Source organism: Eriocheir sinensis, chromosome 61, assembly GCF_024679095.1.
Source record: "Eriocheir sinensis breed Jianghai 21 chromosome 61, ASM2467909v1, whole genome shotgun sequence".
NCBI lineage: Eukaryota > Metazoa > Arthropoda > Malacostraca > Decapoda > Varunidae > Eriocheir > Eriocheir sinensis.
The window spans coordinates 9,355,000-9,368,742 of NC_066569.1; the positions used below are offsets into that span (position 1 = coordinate 9,355,000).

The following is a 13,743-nucleotide window of genomic DNA, read 5'->3' on the forward strand; positions in this document are numbered from 1 at the left end:
AAAAAAAAGAGGAAAATAGGAAAGAAAACAACCATAACAACACAAAAATTTAGATTGGAAGGAAAAGAAAATTTAGTGAAAGGAAGAAAAGAGGAAAGGAACCAAAGTAAAGAACACATAAATATAGAAGAGGAGGAAAAGAAAGAAAAGAGGGAAAATAGGAAAGAAAACAACCATAACACAAAAATTTAGACTGGAAGGAAAAGAAAAATTAGTGAAAGGAAGAAAAGAGGAAAGCAACCAAAGTAAAGAACACATAAATATAGAAGAGGAGGAAAAGAAAGAAAAGAGGAAAAATAGGAAAGAAAACAACCATAAAACCACAAAAATTTAGATTGGAAGGAAATGAAAAAATATATAAAAGGAAAATAAAAGAGGAAAGGAAGGAAATCAAAGAAAGCACAAATATAGAATGGAAAGGAAAAGAAAGAAAATAGGGAAAATAGGAAAGAAAAACAACCATGACACAATTTTAGACTGGAAGGAAAAGAAAAAAATATAAAAGGAAAATAAGAGGAAAGGAAGGAAAACAAAAAACACAAATATAGAAGGAAAGGAAAAGAAAGAAAAAAGGGAAAATAGGAAAAGAAAACCATAACACAAAATTTTAGAATGGAAGGAAAAGAAAAAAATATAAAAGGAAAATAAGAGGAAAGGAAGGAAATCAAAGAACACACAAATATAGAATGGAAGGAAAAGAAAGAAAACAAAGAGAGGAAAAAGGACAGAAAACCATAACAACACAAATTTAGAATGAAAGGAAAAGAAAGAGAAAAATATAAAAGGAAAATAAAAGAGGAGAAAGAACGCAATGAACCAGGGGCATAAATTTCATCATGCGTTTGTGAGTGTGTTTGTGTTCCTGTTCTCCACACACGGCGCATGTCTCAATGGCTTATGGAGGTCACTTTTTTTTGCGTTCTTTTTCCTCCCATACTTTTTTTTTGTTCGTTTTCCTCCCAATATTTTTTTTGGTCGTTCTTTTCCTCCCTAGACTTTTTTCTCGTTCTTTTTCCTCCATATACTTTTTTTCTCGTTCTTTTTCCTTAGATAATTTTTTGGGTCGTTCTTTTTCCTCCCTGTACTATTTTTTTTGTTTTGTTTTCCTCCCGATACTTTTTTTTGTCGTTCTTTTTCCTCCCTGTACTATTTTTTTTGTTTTGTTTTCCTCCCGATACTTTTTTTGTCGTTCTTTTTCCTTAGATGATTTTTTGGGTCGTTCTTTTTCCTCCCTATACTATTTTTTTTTCCTCCCGATACTTTTTTTTGTCGTTCTTTTTTCTTAGATAATTTTTTGGGTCGTTCTTTTTCCTCCCTGTACTATTTTTTTCGTTTTGTTTTCCTCCCGATACTTTTTTTTGTCGTTCTTTTTCCTCCATATCCTTTTTTTATTCTTTTTCCTCCCTGTATTTTTTTTCCTTATTTTATTTCTATTCTTTATTTCCTTTTATTCCTTTTGTTCTCTTCATTTATTTATCTAGTTCTTTTTTTCTTTCTTATACTTTTTTCCTGGTTATTTTTTTCTGCCCATACTTTTTCTTATTTGTTTTTTTTTATTATTTTCTTTATTATTTTTATTATTTGCCTCTTTCTAGTTTCTTTTTTTTTTCTTCCTTTCTCTCTGCATTTATTTTATTTTCCTTGTTTTTTTTTTCCTCTATACTTTTTTTTCTCTTATTTGGATTTTATTTTTACTTTCTTTTATTCTTTTCCTGTTTACTTCCTTTTCTTAATTTCTTTTATTCTTTTCCTGTCTCTTTTCTTTTCTTTCTTTCTTTCTCTTCTTTTCCTCTGTTTACTTCTTTTCCTTTCTTTCTTTCTCTCTTCTTTTCCTGTCTCCTTCCTTTTCTCTTTCTTTCTCTCTATCTTGTTCTTTTTCTTTTCTTCCTTTCTTTCTTACTTCATTTACTTTTTCTTTATTCTCTTTCCTCTCTACTATCCTTTTTTTCTTTTCTTCTTTAACTTTCTTTATTTCTTCTTTTTGTCATTCTATTCATTCTTTTCTTTTCTCTTTCTTTTGCTTTTTATTTTTATTTTCTATTTTCTTTCTTTCCTCTTTTCCCTTCCCTTCTTTATTCCATTATCCTGTTCCTTCTTTTTCTTCAATGTCTTTCTTTCTCTTGTTTCTCATGTGTTTTTTCTTCTTTCCTCTCTTGCAAATTTTCCTTCTGGTTCATTTTATTATTTTTATTGATATCGTTTTCACTTTTCTTTTTTTTCCTCTTCCACTCTCCTTGTTATTTTCCTCATTTTTTCTTGTTTTCCTCATGAATTTGCTAACTTTTTTTTCTTTCCTCTGACAAAATTTATCTTGTTCATCTCATTAGTCATTTTTTTTTACTTTCCTCTTTGCTTGTTATTTTCCTCCTTTTTCTTGTTTTCCTCATGAATTTGCTCACTTTTTTTTCTTTCCTCTGACAAAATTTATCTTCCTGTTCATCTCATTACTCATTTTCTATTTTTTTTTCACTTTCCTCTTTTCTTCCTCCACTCTCCTTGTTATTTTCCTCCTTTTATCTTGTTTTCCTCATGAATTTGCTCTTTTTTTCTTTCCTCTGACAAAATTTATCTTCATGTTCATCTCATTACTCATTTTCTATCTTTTTTTCACTTTCCTCTTTTCTTCCTCCACTCTCCTTGTTATTTTCCTCCTTTTATCTTGTTTTCCTCATGAATTTGCTCTTTTTTTCTTTCCTCTGACAAAATTTATCTTCCTGTTCATCTCATTACTCATTTTCTATCTTTTTTCCACTTTCCTCTTTTCTTCTTCCACTCTGCTTGTTATTTTCCTCCTTTTTCTTGTTTTCCTCATGAATTTGCTAACTTTTTTCTTTCCTCTGACAAAATTTATCTTCATGTTCATCTCATTACTTATTTTCTATCTTTTTTTCACTTTCCTTTTTTTCTTCTTCCGCTCTGCTTGTTATTTTCCTCCTTTTTTCTTGTTTTCCTCATGAATTTGCTAACTTTTTTTCTTTCCTCTGACAAAATTTTTCTTCCTGTTCATCCCAATACTCATTTTCTGCCTCTTTTTCAGTTATTTTCACGGCTTGTTATTTTCCTCCTTTTTTCTTGTTTTCCTCATGAATTTGCTAACTTTTTTTCTTTCCTCTGACAAAATTTATCTTCATGTTCATCTCATTACTCATTTTCTATCATTTTTTCACTTTCCTCTTTTCTTCTTCCACTCTGCTTGTTATTTTCCTCCTTTTTTCTTGTTTTCCTCATGAATTTGATCTTTTTTTTCTTTCCTCTGACAAAATTTATCTTCCTGTTCATCTCATTACTCATTTTCTATCATTTTTTCACTTTCCTCTTTTCTTCTTCCACTCTGCTTGTTATTTTCCTCCTTTTTTCTTGTTTTCCTTTTTTCTTTCCGCTGACAAAATTTATCTTCATGTTCATCTCATTACTCATTTTCTATCTTTTTTTCACTTTCCTCTTTTCTCCTTCCACTCTGCTTGCTATTTTCTCTCTCCTTCCTTCCTTCCTTTCTTTCTCTATTCTGTTAATCTATTTCTTTTTTTTCCTCTTCTCTTTCTTCAGTTCTTTTCCTTTCATTTTTTTCTCCTCTTTATTCTTCCTTTATTTCCATCTCTTTTTTTTCTCTCTCTCCTTCCTTTCCTTTTCCACTCTCATTTCCCTGTTTCTTCACTTTTTCCTCATTCCTTTCCTCCTCCTCCTCCTCCTCCTCCTCCAACTCCACTTGGTTAATGCATCACCCTGACCACCACCACCACCACCACCACCACATACACACCCCAACATGAGCCCACATAAGGAAAGAACGTCCTCCTCTGAGCCACACTGCGCCTCCACTACCTCCACACACACACACACACACACACACACACAAGGCCAAACACAGCAACACACGCCCCCGAAACACACACAAACGCTGAGTGCAATCCCTTCTGAGTCGTCAAATGGGAATGCTGTGAAGGAAAAGAACAACATCCAATTATTTTCCGAGCGACCCTCCGAGAGAGAGAAGGAGAGGGAGGGAGAGGGAGAGAGAATGAAAAAGTAGAACAAAAAGAATTATAAGAAACAGATACAAGCAAAAACAGGAAGAAATGAGAGAGAGAGAGAGAGAGAGAGAGAGAGAGAGAGAGAGAGAGAGAGAGAGAGAGAGAGAGAGAGAGAGAGAGAGAGAGAGAGAGAGAGAGAGAGAGAGAGAGAGAGAGAGAGAGTTATGTTTATGCTTCCTCTCTCAATGTCAAGGAGTGAGCGAGGAAGCATAACACTCTTGCATATTTTTTTTCAACACTGTCTCGGGGGAATTAATCCACAGTGCGGAAACGTGTGAAGCCTCGGCCATCACTTGACCCTTATTGTAGTTTTATTATCATCATCATCGCCAATCAAGAACATCAAGATCACATTCGTAAAAGTATGGGGTGGGGGGTCGGCATGAGTTAAGCAAGATGGCGCCACTATAAAAATTTGCCTGCTCCGGAATGGGGTGGAGTCGACCAGCAGGACCCATCAAGGAAGCATTCCGGCGCTATGTGTAGGCCAAACGTAAGAAAAAAAGAAAAAAATACATAGAAAAATTAAGAAAAAAAAAGTAAGAAAAAAATACAAAAAAAAAAAGTAGGAAAAAAAAAAAAAAAGTATGTAATGTACGAGAGTTACTTCTACTATACTATAACTACCAGTACCCCCACTACTACTATTACTAATACCACCACTACTAATACTACCACTACTACTACAGGCCCGTAATTTTGGCAGATTTTCGTAGGGGGCAAGAGGGCATCACAGGTCCATGAGGTGGGGGGTGAGGGGGGGCAAGTGAAGCGAGGATACACATGTAGGGTAAAGTTTTTGACGAATAAGCACTTTTAGGGGAATTTTACGGCCGATATAGAAAACACTGAAGGGGGGACTATAGCCACACAAGCCAAACACAGAAATTACGGACCTGTAGGCCTACTCTCATTACTACTACCTGATAGAGCGTGACCATTGTGCCCCCTTCATTAGGCCTGCCCACATAATAAGGCCAGTGCTGGGAACAGGTGCATTGGGCTCTGGGGCTGTGAACGAGCGCCGGTGATGAGCTCATGTCAACACTGTGCAAAGGTGTGACAGGTACTGAAGTGAGATGGAAAGTGAGGGCAGCGGCGGCAGTGGGTTAGGTCATGGGGGTTAGGTTATGTGTGGGTCATCTCAGTAGTTGGTTGGTTCTCTCTATCTTATCTTTTGTCTAGTCCGAGTTTTTGTTCTTTTTGCTCGTCTTCTTTGTCCTTTGCTGTTTTATCTTGCCCTTCTCAGGTAGGTTAGTTGCTGGGTTATGTGTGTGTGTGTGTGTGTGTGTGTGTGTTGCTTTATCTCCTTGTCTTGCCGATGTCTGGGTGGGTTTTAATCTCTCTCTCTCTCTCTCTCTCTCTCTCTCTCTCTCTCTCTCTCTCTCTCTCTCTCTCTCTCTCTCTCTCTCTCTCTCTCTCTCTCTCTCTCTCTCTCTCTCTCTCTCTCTCTCTCTCTCTCTCTCTCTCTCTCTCTCTCTCTCTCTCTCCATGGCTGATAGATTAAAGGGAGAGGGAGGAATGATGAGTCAGGGAGATAAAATGAGGGAGAGAAAGGTGGAGGGAAAGGGAGGGAAGGGGAGGAAGAGGGAGGGAGGAAGAGGGAGAGAGAGAGGATGGAATGATGACAGCAGGGAGATATAATGAGGGAGAGAGAGGTGGAGGTAAAGGGAGGGAAGGGAGGGAAGGTGGATACAAGGGAGGGAGGAAAGGTGGGTACGAGGGAGGGAGGGAGGGAGGGATGGAGGAAAGGAGGGAGGGAAAGGTGTGTAAGAGAGAGGGAGGGATGGAGGAAAGGAGGGAGGGAAAGGTGAGTAAGAGGGAGGGAGGGAGGGAGGGAAAGGATAGGTCAGCAAATTCCTAACACAACAAGTTCTCCTCTCCTCTAAACTTTAAACTCAGGGTGCATTGTGGCACTGTGTAACCGGGGCGCTGTGTGTGTGTGTGTGTGTGTGTGTGTGTGTGTGTAGTCATAGTTTATAAGGGTCATTTTATAAGACATTTCCTCCCCCAAAAACACATATTTGACAAGGCTTTCGTAGGAGTTGTGGGCATTTCCAGTACTAGTAGTTTTATGACCTTGGTGGTAGTTTGACCCTTCCTCTGTACCATGAACCTGAAGGAACACTCATTAGAACCCGCCTGACCCCCTCTTTGACCTTTAGAAATAGCTGATGTGAGAAGCGAAAGAGTATGCTTGTGCAGTCTTGTCCGTCCTTCACATACTTAACCCGGTAGCTGTAGGGCTCATGTTTCTTAAAGGCTCCTCTAACCGAATCAATGAAAAAAAAAAATCATCACTCACACAAATTGCCATATAATAGGTAACAACGCATTTGTAATCAATTGGTGCATCGTCTATTTTGGGTGGTTTGTGTTGAGGCAAAAATATGGCCCATCGCTGGTACCGGGGTTAATTATCAAATTCATATTTTTACCAGTGACTTCCTTGCCTGAAATATGTCTCGGGATTTAGAACTTTGCATCTGTCAATAGTTGTAAATGAGAAGCTGGATTTCCTATCATCAATTTGCCATCCAAGCTTTTTCTGTTTTTATTTTATTTTATCTTTTTATTTAACCTCATATCCTGTTATTCTTCATCTCTCGTTCATTCTCATACACACCCACACCCACACCTTCAAGTATTTGTTTCTGTGTTCCATTCTTCACTTGATTCTTTTCTTAACAGAGCTCAGTGTTTTCTCTTTTCTTTCAGTCAGTAAAACTTCACATTCTTACTAATTTTTAACAGAGCTCCATGTTTTCTTTTTTCTTTCAGTCAGTAAAACTTCACATTCTTATTAATTTTTAACAGAGCTCCGTGTTTTCTTTTTTCTTTCAGTCAGTAAAACTTCACATTCTTACTAATTTTTAACAGAGCTCCGTGTTTTCTCTATTCTTTCAGTCAGTAAAACTTCACATCCTTACTAATTTTTAATAGAGCTCCGTGTTTTCTTTTTTCTTTCAGTCAGTAAAACTTCACATTCTTACTAATTTTTAACAGAGTTTCTCTATTCTTTCAGTCAGTAAAACTTCACATCCTTACTAATTTTTAATAGTTTTCTTTCAGTCAGTAAAACTTCACATCCTTACTAATTTTAACAGAGCTCCGTGTTTTCTTTTTCTTTCAGTCAGTTTTTCTTTTCTTTCAGTCAGTAAACGTCACATACTTACTAATTTTTAATAGAGCTCCGTGTTTTCTTTTTTCTTTCAGTCAGTAAAACTTCACATTCTTACTAATTTTTAACAGAGCTCCGTGTTTTCTTTTTTCTTTCAGTCAGTAAAACTTCACATTCTTACTAATTTTTAACAGAGCTCCGTGTTTTCTTTTTTCTTTCAGTCAGTAAAACTTCACATTCTTACTAATTTTTAACATAGCTCGTGTTTTTTTTTTTCTTTCAGTCAGTAAAACTTCACATTCTTACTAATTTTTAACAGAGCTCCGTGTTTTCTTTTTTCTTTCAGTCAGTAAAACTTCACATTCTTACTAATTTTTAACAGAGCTCAGCGTTTTCTCTTTTTTTCTTCCCTTCCTTCTCTATTCTTTCAGTCAGTAAGACGTCACATTCTTACTAATTTTTAATAGAGCTCAGTGTTTTCTCTTTTTTCCTCCCTTCCTTCTCTATTCTTTCAGTCAATAAACTCACATTCTTACTAATTTTTAATAGAGCTCAGTGTTTTCTCTTTTTTTTCCTCCCTTCCTTCTCTTTTCTTTCAGTCAATAAACATCACATTCTTACTAATTTTTAATAGAGCTCAGTGTTTTCTTTTTTTTTCTCCCTTCCTTCTCTTTTCTTTCAGTCCATAAACGTCACATCCTTACTAATTTTTAAGAGCTCAGTGTTTTCTTTTTTTTTCTCCCTTCTCTTTTCTTTCAGTCAATAAACGTCACATTCTTACTAATTTTAAAGAGCTCAGTGTTTTCTCTTTTTTTCCTTCCTTCCTTCTCTATTCTTTCAGTCAATAAACATCACATTCTTACTAATTTTAAAGAGCTCAGTGTTTTCTCTTTTTTTCCTTCCTTCCTTCTCTATTCTTTCAGTCAATAAACGTCACATTCTTACTAATTTTTAATAGAGCTCAGTGTTTTCTCTTTTTTTCCTTCCTTCCTTCTCTATTCTTTCAGTCAATAAAACGTCACATTCTTACTAATTTTTAAGAGCTCAGTGTTTTCTCTTTTTTTCCTTCCTTCCTTCTCTATTCTTTCAGTCAATAAACGTCACATTCTTACTAATTTTAAAGAGCTCAGTGTTTTCTCTTTTTTCCTTCCTTCTCTTTTCTTTCAGTCAATAAACATCACATTCTTACTAATTTTTAATAGAGCTCAGTGTTTTCTCTTTTTTTCCTTGCTTCTCTATTCGTTCAGTCATTAAAAGTCACATTCTTACTAATTTTATAAGAGGCAAAGGTCAGAGGCAATGGTAGCTACTGCACAAGGGTATTAGTGGTGTATTAATGAGCAAGGAAATAGTGTCATGCAAAAGCCATCTATCAATGAAGCCACATGCCAATAAGGTCTATCACTGCTCTAATTCTTCTATCCACAAACAATCATCACATCAGTTGCTAGATATTTCCTCTGAGTTAAAAAAAAAAGTATAATGTATTTTCCATCCTCCTTCACTTCCACTCCTCTGAACCTTTTTTAATAGGAGCAGTGACTAGCGGGCTTTTTTTTTTCCATTATAGTTTCCCTTTTCTTTTGCCCTTGAGCTATTTCCTTTGCTGTAAAAAAAATAAAAAATAAAAAAAAAAAAAATAAATAAAATCACTATACCGTATATGTAACATGTGAAAGTTAACTGAAATAGCAAACTTCACTTCACTTGGTTATTGATTCAGTGTTCTGGGTTTCCTTTTGGCTGGTAATTTAGCTTCGACTACAATTCCAAATGAGATACGAAGTCAGTTTGGGCGGGGTCCACTCAAGGAGTTCCAAATCATATCTCATGTTTCAGAATATATGATACGAAATTTCAAATAGTTCATAAATGACCTATGAGGGAGAGTGATGGGCTGGGGTGATGCGGCAGCGCTGTGAGGAGGCAAGGGCCCCACCCAAACTGACTTCTATTAGTGTCAGATTATAGTATCAGCTTAAAGTTCTTATTTAAACTTATTTTGGTTTACTGAATTATTCTGTCTATTGTCCTTGATTCTATTCTGAGCTTCTTTATCAAGGACACACCTGATCTGTCTCCCCCACAGAACTTGGCTTTGGTTCTCAGGCACACAAAGATATGATGAATGGACAAAATGATACCATTACTTTGACACCTTCCTCTTGCAAATGTTAAGCAAATGTCAAAAGGTTTCTTTTAAAACTCATAAACCACTGGTAATCACACACTTGACAATCTATTAGTATTGGAATTGAACACGGAGCATGTCTCGGCACTCAGGCACAGCCACGTAGCTCACCGGCACTGACAAGACTCCACCACCACCCACTGCCCCAGCCTTCATGTCATGCATGTCACAACACAACACTTTTTTTTCATGTTGTTACAAGTATAGCATAAACAAATTAGTCTGCACAAAACTTAGGTACCAGAAATTACATAATACGTGGATGATATTTCATACAAACTACGAGTATGTCTTTTAGTTCACATCCACACACTGAGCAAGAAATGCACGCATCATTAGGATAAGCAAGATTAAGAAGCAGCTGAGGTCCGTGAGTGCACACCATCACCAAAGCAAAGCATGAGGTTGTCAGGGCATATCTTGATACATTTAAATCTGGTGTTAACTGAAGATCACAGTCATCATCTGAATCATACTATAACTCAATCCCAGAGTGAGCGAGTAATACTGATCCCAGTGCATCCATCTCCTGGATATTTCTTTCCCAAAGGTGGCAATGTTTCCCACAGACAGGGTAGAGTCAACTGTAATAATTTTAGCATGCTATCTGGACAAAAATAACCTGAGAGCAGACCAGCCTCCAATTTCAACCTCCAGTAACATAGAGGCCACATCCTTACAAGTGGCCCCCTAACCATGTTCATCTGTGGCTCTAATGCTTTGTTCTTTCTTTAGCCCTCAGTTCTTGTTTGCTTTCCTCTATTGCTTGCAACATCAATGCCTACACTCCCACTCTCGTGTATTCCTTACCCCAATCTACCCTGGAAGTAATCTCCCGGCAATCTGACAAGGCATTCTCGTCACTCACCCAAAGCACTTCACGGTATTGTTTCACCCACTCCTCAACTTCAACTTCCAAATCTCTTGCTCGCATACCCACATCACATCTACATTAAATTTCACCACTTGCTCCATCACACTGAATAGACACATTTTCCTTTCAAAGCTTATTCCCACTCCACTTGTCAATTGTGAGCCATGCTTCTAAAGGAACACAGCAAACTGTTTTTGTTTCCCTATTTGAATAGCTCCAAACATGCTGGGCGTCCTCTGGTAATGGTTGCAGGTTGCCACAAGAAACAAAGAATCATTGTTTTTCCACTGCATGTCTTAACTGACACTGACTCCTTTAGCACAGAGGGCAAAATACTATGAGAAGCAAAGATATTCACTTCCTGGAGCTTAGACATGTTGGTTGGGTTAGATATCGATATTTATTCCCTTCGTCTCGGGCACAAAACTGTTCTCAATGCAAAAAATATCTTCCAAGCTTTAATCTTCTTCTTGTGACCAATATTGCAGGGAATCACTACACAGATCCGTCTCCTCTTGATCCTCTCTTCCGATTAATAACACACTTCGCTTTTCAATTGCACCACTCACTCCACTTATCATTTTCACTTGGAAGAACCGTAGCCCTCGAACTTACATATATTCAGTTACTTTTCCACTTGATTCACCGTTTATTTTCTATTCTTTTCCTTGGTTCATTCGAGCACATACGCATTTTCTCTTCACACTATGTTCGGACCACTTTTGTTAGTTTTCCTGTTCACTTTATTTCCTCTGTTTTCATGTAGTTCTAACACCATGAATATTGCCCCTTCATGATGCCGTTCTCCAAAAAATTAGTTAAAGTCCACCTAACCTTAACCTAACGCAACCTAACAATAATCAACCAGACAGAACAAGGAGTGGTTAAACTATCACGAATCTTACCTTTCTACTACCGGTACTGTCAGGGTGTGTAGGAGGGGTGAGGGGGTAGACTCAGGGGGAGGGCACGGCGGCCAGGGCAGGGGGAGGACGGCTGTGAGGGGGGAGAGAAGCAGGGGGTTAGGAGGGCTGGGGGTGAGAGCAAGCTATTGGAAGCAGAGTTAGGAGCAGTGAGGGAAATCCGGGTGGCAAGGGAGTGATGCAACCAGTGAAGATGAGCCACTACTGAAGGTCAGGGAGTAGTTAAGGTCAAGGGAGGTGTGAGGGAGGGTGTGGGAGAGAATGATAGTAGAGAGGGGTGAGGTATGGGAGGAAGAGAAAGAGTGAGGATGAAGTGGTGAAGGAGATGAGTTTGTGAGGTCAAAGAAGGTACGGGAGAGGGAGAGGATAGCAAAGGGAGCAGAAGTGAGGTATGAGAGGAAGAGGAAGAGTGAACAGTAGTAGTAGTAGTAGTAGTAGTAGTAGTAGTAGTAGTAGTAGTAGTAGTAGTAGTAGTAGTAGTAGTAGTAGTAGTAGTAGTAGTAGTGGCATTTAGTTTTGGTATAAGGTTTTGTAATGCCTCCCCATCTGTGTTTGGTCGTCTGATAAATGAGGAGGCAACCTGATTATGGATAAAATGTATAATTCATTTCCTGTTAATTTTTTTTCACATTAGGTCTTTCTTAACTTCAATATCCACAGGGTCTTGTTCTTCAATGCGAGAAATATCAACCAATGGAAATTATGGATTAGTCTCCCTGAAGATGTAGTTACGACCCCGAGTGTAAATACCTTTGAAAATAAATATGACTGGTGTGAGAATGTGAGACAGAGAAGAGGCCCCCTTACTGAGCGCCGACTCCTATGCCTCTTCCACTATCACTATGGGTAAACATCACTGGAGGTAAACAGCAACCATTCTTATCGATAAGTTGCCGTTAGCTACAATGAACCTTCCAACCTCTTAGTCATGAGCTGAATACCATACCCACTGAGCTAACCGGTCCTTAAGCCACATAATAAGCCATTCAATTTTCCCAAACAAGTTATTTTATTACGGAATCGGTTATGGGTGATGACTAGTTTGTTTAAGTCGACCAGAACTAAGACGTGTTGACCAGTGGAGTGAATCATGTGAAATGCCAGATGTGTAATGCTGTGGATAATTGTGTGCGTGTATGTGTGTGTGAAGATAATGAACGACACTTTTAAACCTAACCAAAATGAATAGCAAGAATAGCACGTTAAAATCTACCGGAAGGAATAGCATAAATAGCACAGTTAAGTCTACCGGAAGGAATAGCATAAATAGCACAGTTAAGTCTACCGGAAGGAATAGCATAAATAGCACAGTTAAGTCTACCGAAATGAATAGCATATATAGCACAGTTAAGTCTACCGAAATGAATAGCATAAACAGCACAGTTAAGTCTACCGAAATGAATAGCATAAATAGCACAGTTAAGTCTACCGAAATGAATAGCATAAATAGCACAGTTAAGTCTACCGAAATGAATAGCATAAATAGCACAGTTAAGTCTACCGAAATAAATAGCATAAACAGCACAGTTAAGTCTACCGAAATGAATAGCACGAATGGCTAGCACGTTTAAGTCTACCACGATAAATAGCAGAATAAATAGCACTAATGAAGAGCACATTTAAATCTACCAAAATGAATAGCACGAATGGCTAGCACGTTTAAGTCTACCACGATAAATAGCAGAATGAATAGCACAAATAGAGAGCACATTAAAGTCTATCAAAATGAATAGCATACAAAGCACAATGAAGTCAACAGAATGAATAGCAGAATGACCCCCCTGTCCCTCCTCCCTATCTCTCTCTCCCTTAACAATAATCTCCCTCTAATGCTGAAACAGAGTGAGGCAGGAAAAATTATGTGGTATGTTAGTCCTTTCCTCCCTTCTTTTCCATCTCCCTGTTTTCCTGTCCCTCCTCACCCTGTCACCATTTCTCTCCCTTGACTAATATAAGATAAAGGGCAAGAAAGGGAGAATAACGATGTGCTGGAGATGGTGTGTTGGTCCTTTCCTCCCTTGCTCTCCCTCTCCCTGTCCCTCCTCACCCTGTCACCATTTCTCTCCCTCAACCAGTACAAGAAAAAGGGTGACTAAGGGAGAATAACAATGTGGTGGAGGTGGTGTGTTGGTCCTCTCCTCCCTTGCTCTCCCTCTCCCTGTTTTCCTCCTATTCTAATCTTCTCCCTTAACCAGTACAAGAAAAAGGGTGACTAAGGGAGAATAACATGGAGATGGTGTGTTGGTCCTCTCCCTCTCCCTGATTTCCTCCCTGTCACCATTTCTCTCCCTATTCTAATCTTCTCCCTCGACTAATATAGGATAAAGGGCGAGGAAGGGAGAATAAGGATGTGCTGGAGGTGGCGTGTTGGTCCTTTCCTCCCTTGGTCTCCCTGTTATCCTCCCTGCCTCTTAACTCTGGTGTCATATTCTCCCTTCACCCCCTCCCTCAACCAATATAAGAAAAAGGGCGAGGAAGGGAGAATAACGACGTGCTGGAGGTGGTGTTGGTCCTGTCCTCCCTTGCTCTCCCTCTCCCTGTTTTCCTCCCTGTCTCCTCCCTCCTTACCCTGTCACCATTTCTCTCCCTCAACCAGTATAAGA

The 13,743-nt window shown here is 38.1% G+C and overlaps 1 protein-coding gene and 1 long non-coding RNA gene across 20 annotated transcripts in view; both read right to left on the reverse strand.

Annotated features, from left to right (window-relative positions):
* The window catches only part of LOC126986385 (mothers against decapentaplegic homolog 4-like), a 43,468-nt gene that overhangs the window by 17,404 nt on the left and 12,321 nt on the right, over positions 1–13,743 (reverse strand). For 7 of the 19 annotated variants that reach the window (XM_050842520.1, XM_050842519.1, XM_050842522.1 and 4 more), the window contains one exon: positions 11,123–11,213. The exons of 4 other annotated variants lie outside the window; for them this stretch is intronic. Coding sequence is in view for 4 of the 15 variants with exons in the window: in XM_050842514.1 (XP_050698471.1) it covers positions 4,955–5,071 (117 nt within the window). In the remaining 11 variants the exon portion in view is untranslated. Of the gene's footprint in view, positions 1–3,760; positions 3,886–4,954; positions 5,263–11,122; positions 11,214–13,062; positions 13,084–13,187; positions 13,206–13,708; positions 13,728–13,743 lie in introns of those variants that run through there. 8 more of the 19 variants (XM_050842526.1, XM_050842527.1, XM_050842529.1 and 5 more) reach the window with 8 other exon arrangements.
* On the reverse strand, positions 1,700–3,370 carry LOC126986388 (uncharacterized). Its single transcript, XR_007739665.1, has 2 exons — positions 3,098–3,370; positions 1,700–2,966 (listed from the first exon to the last, which is right to left on the reverse strand). It is a non-coding gene; the product is annotated as an uncharacterized LOC126986388 (long non-coding RNA).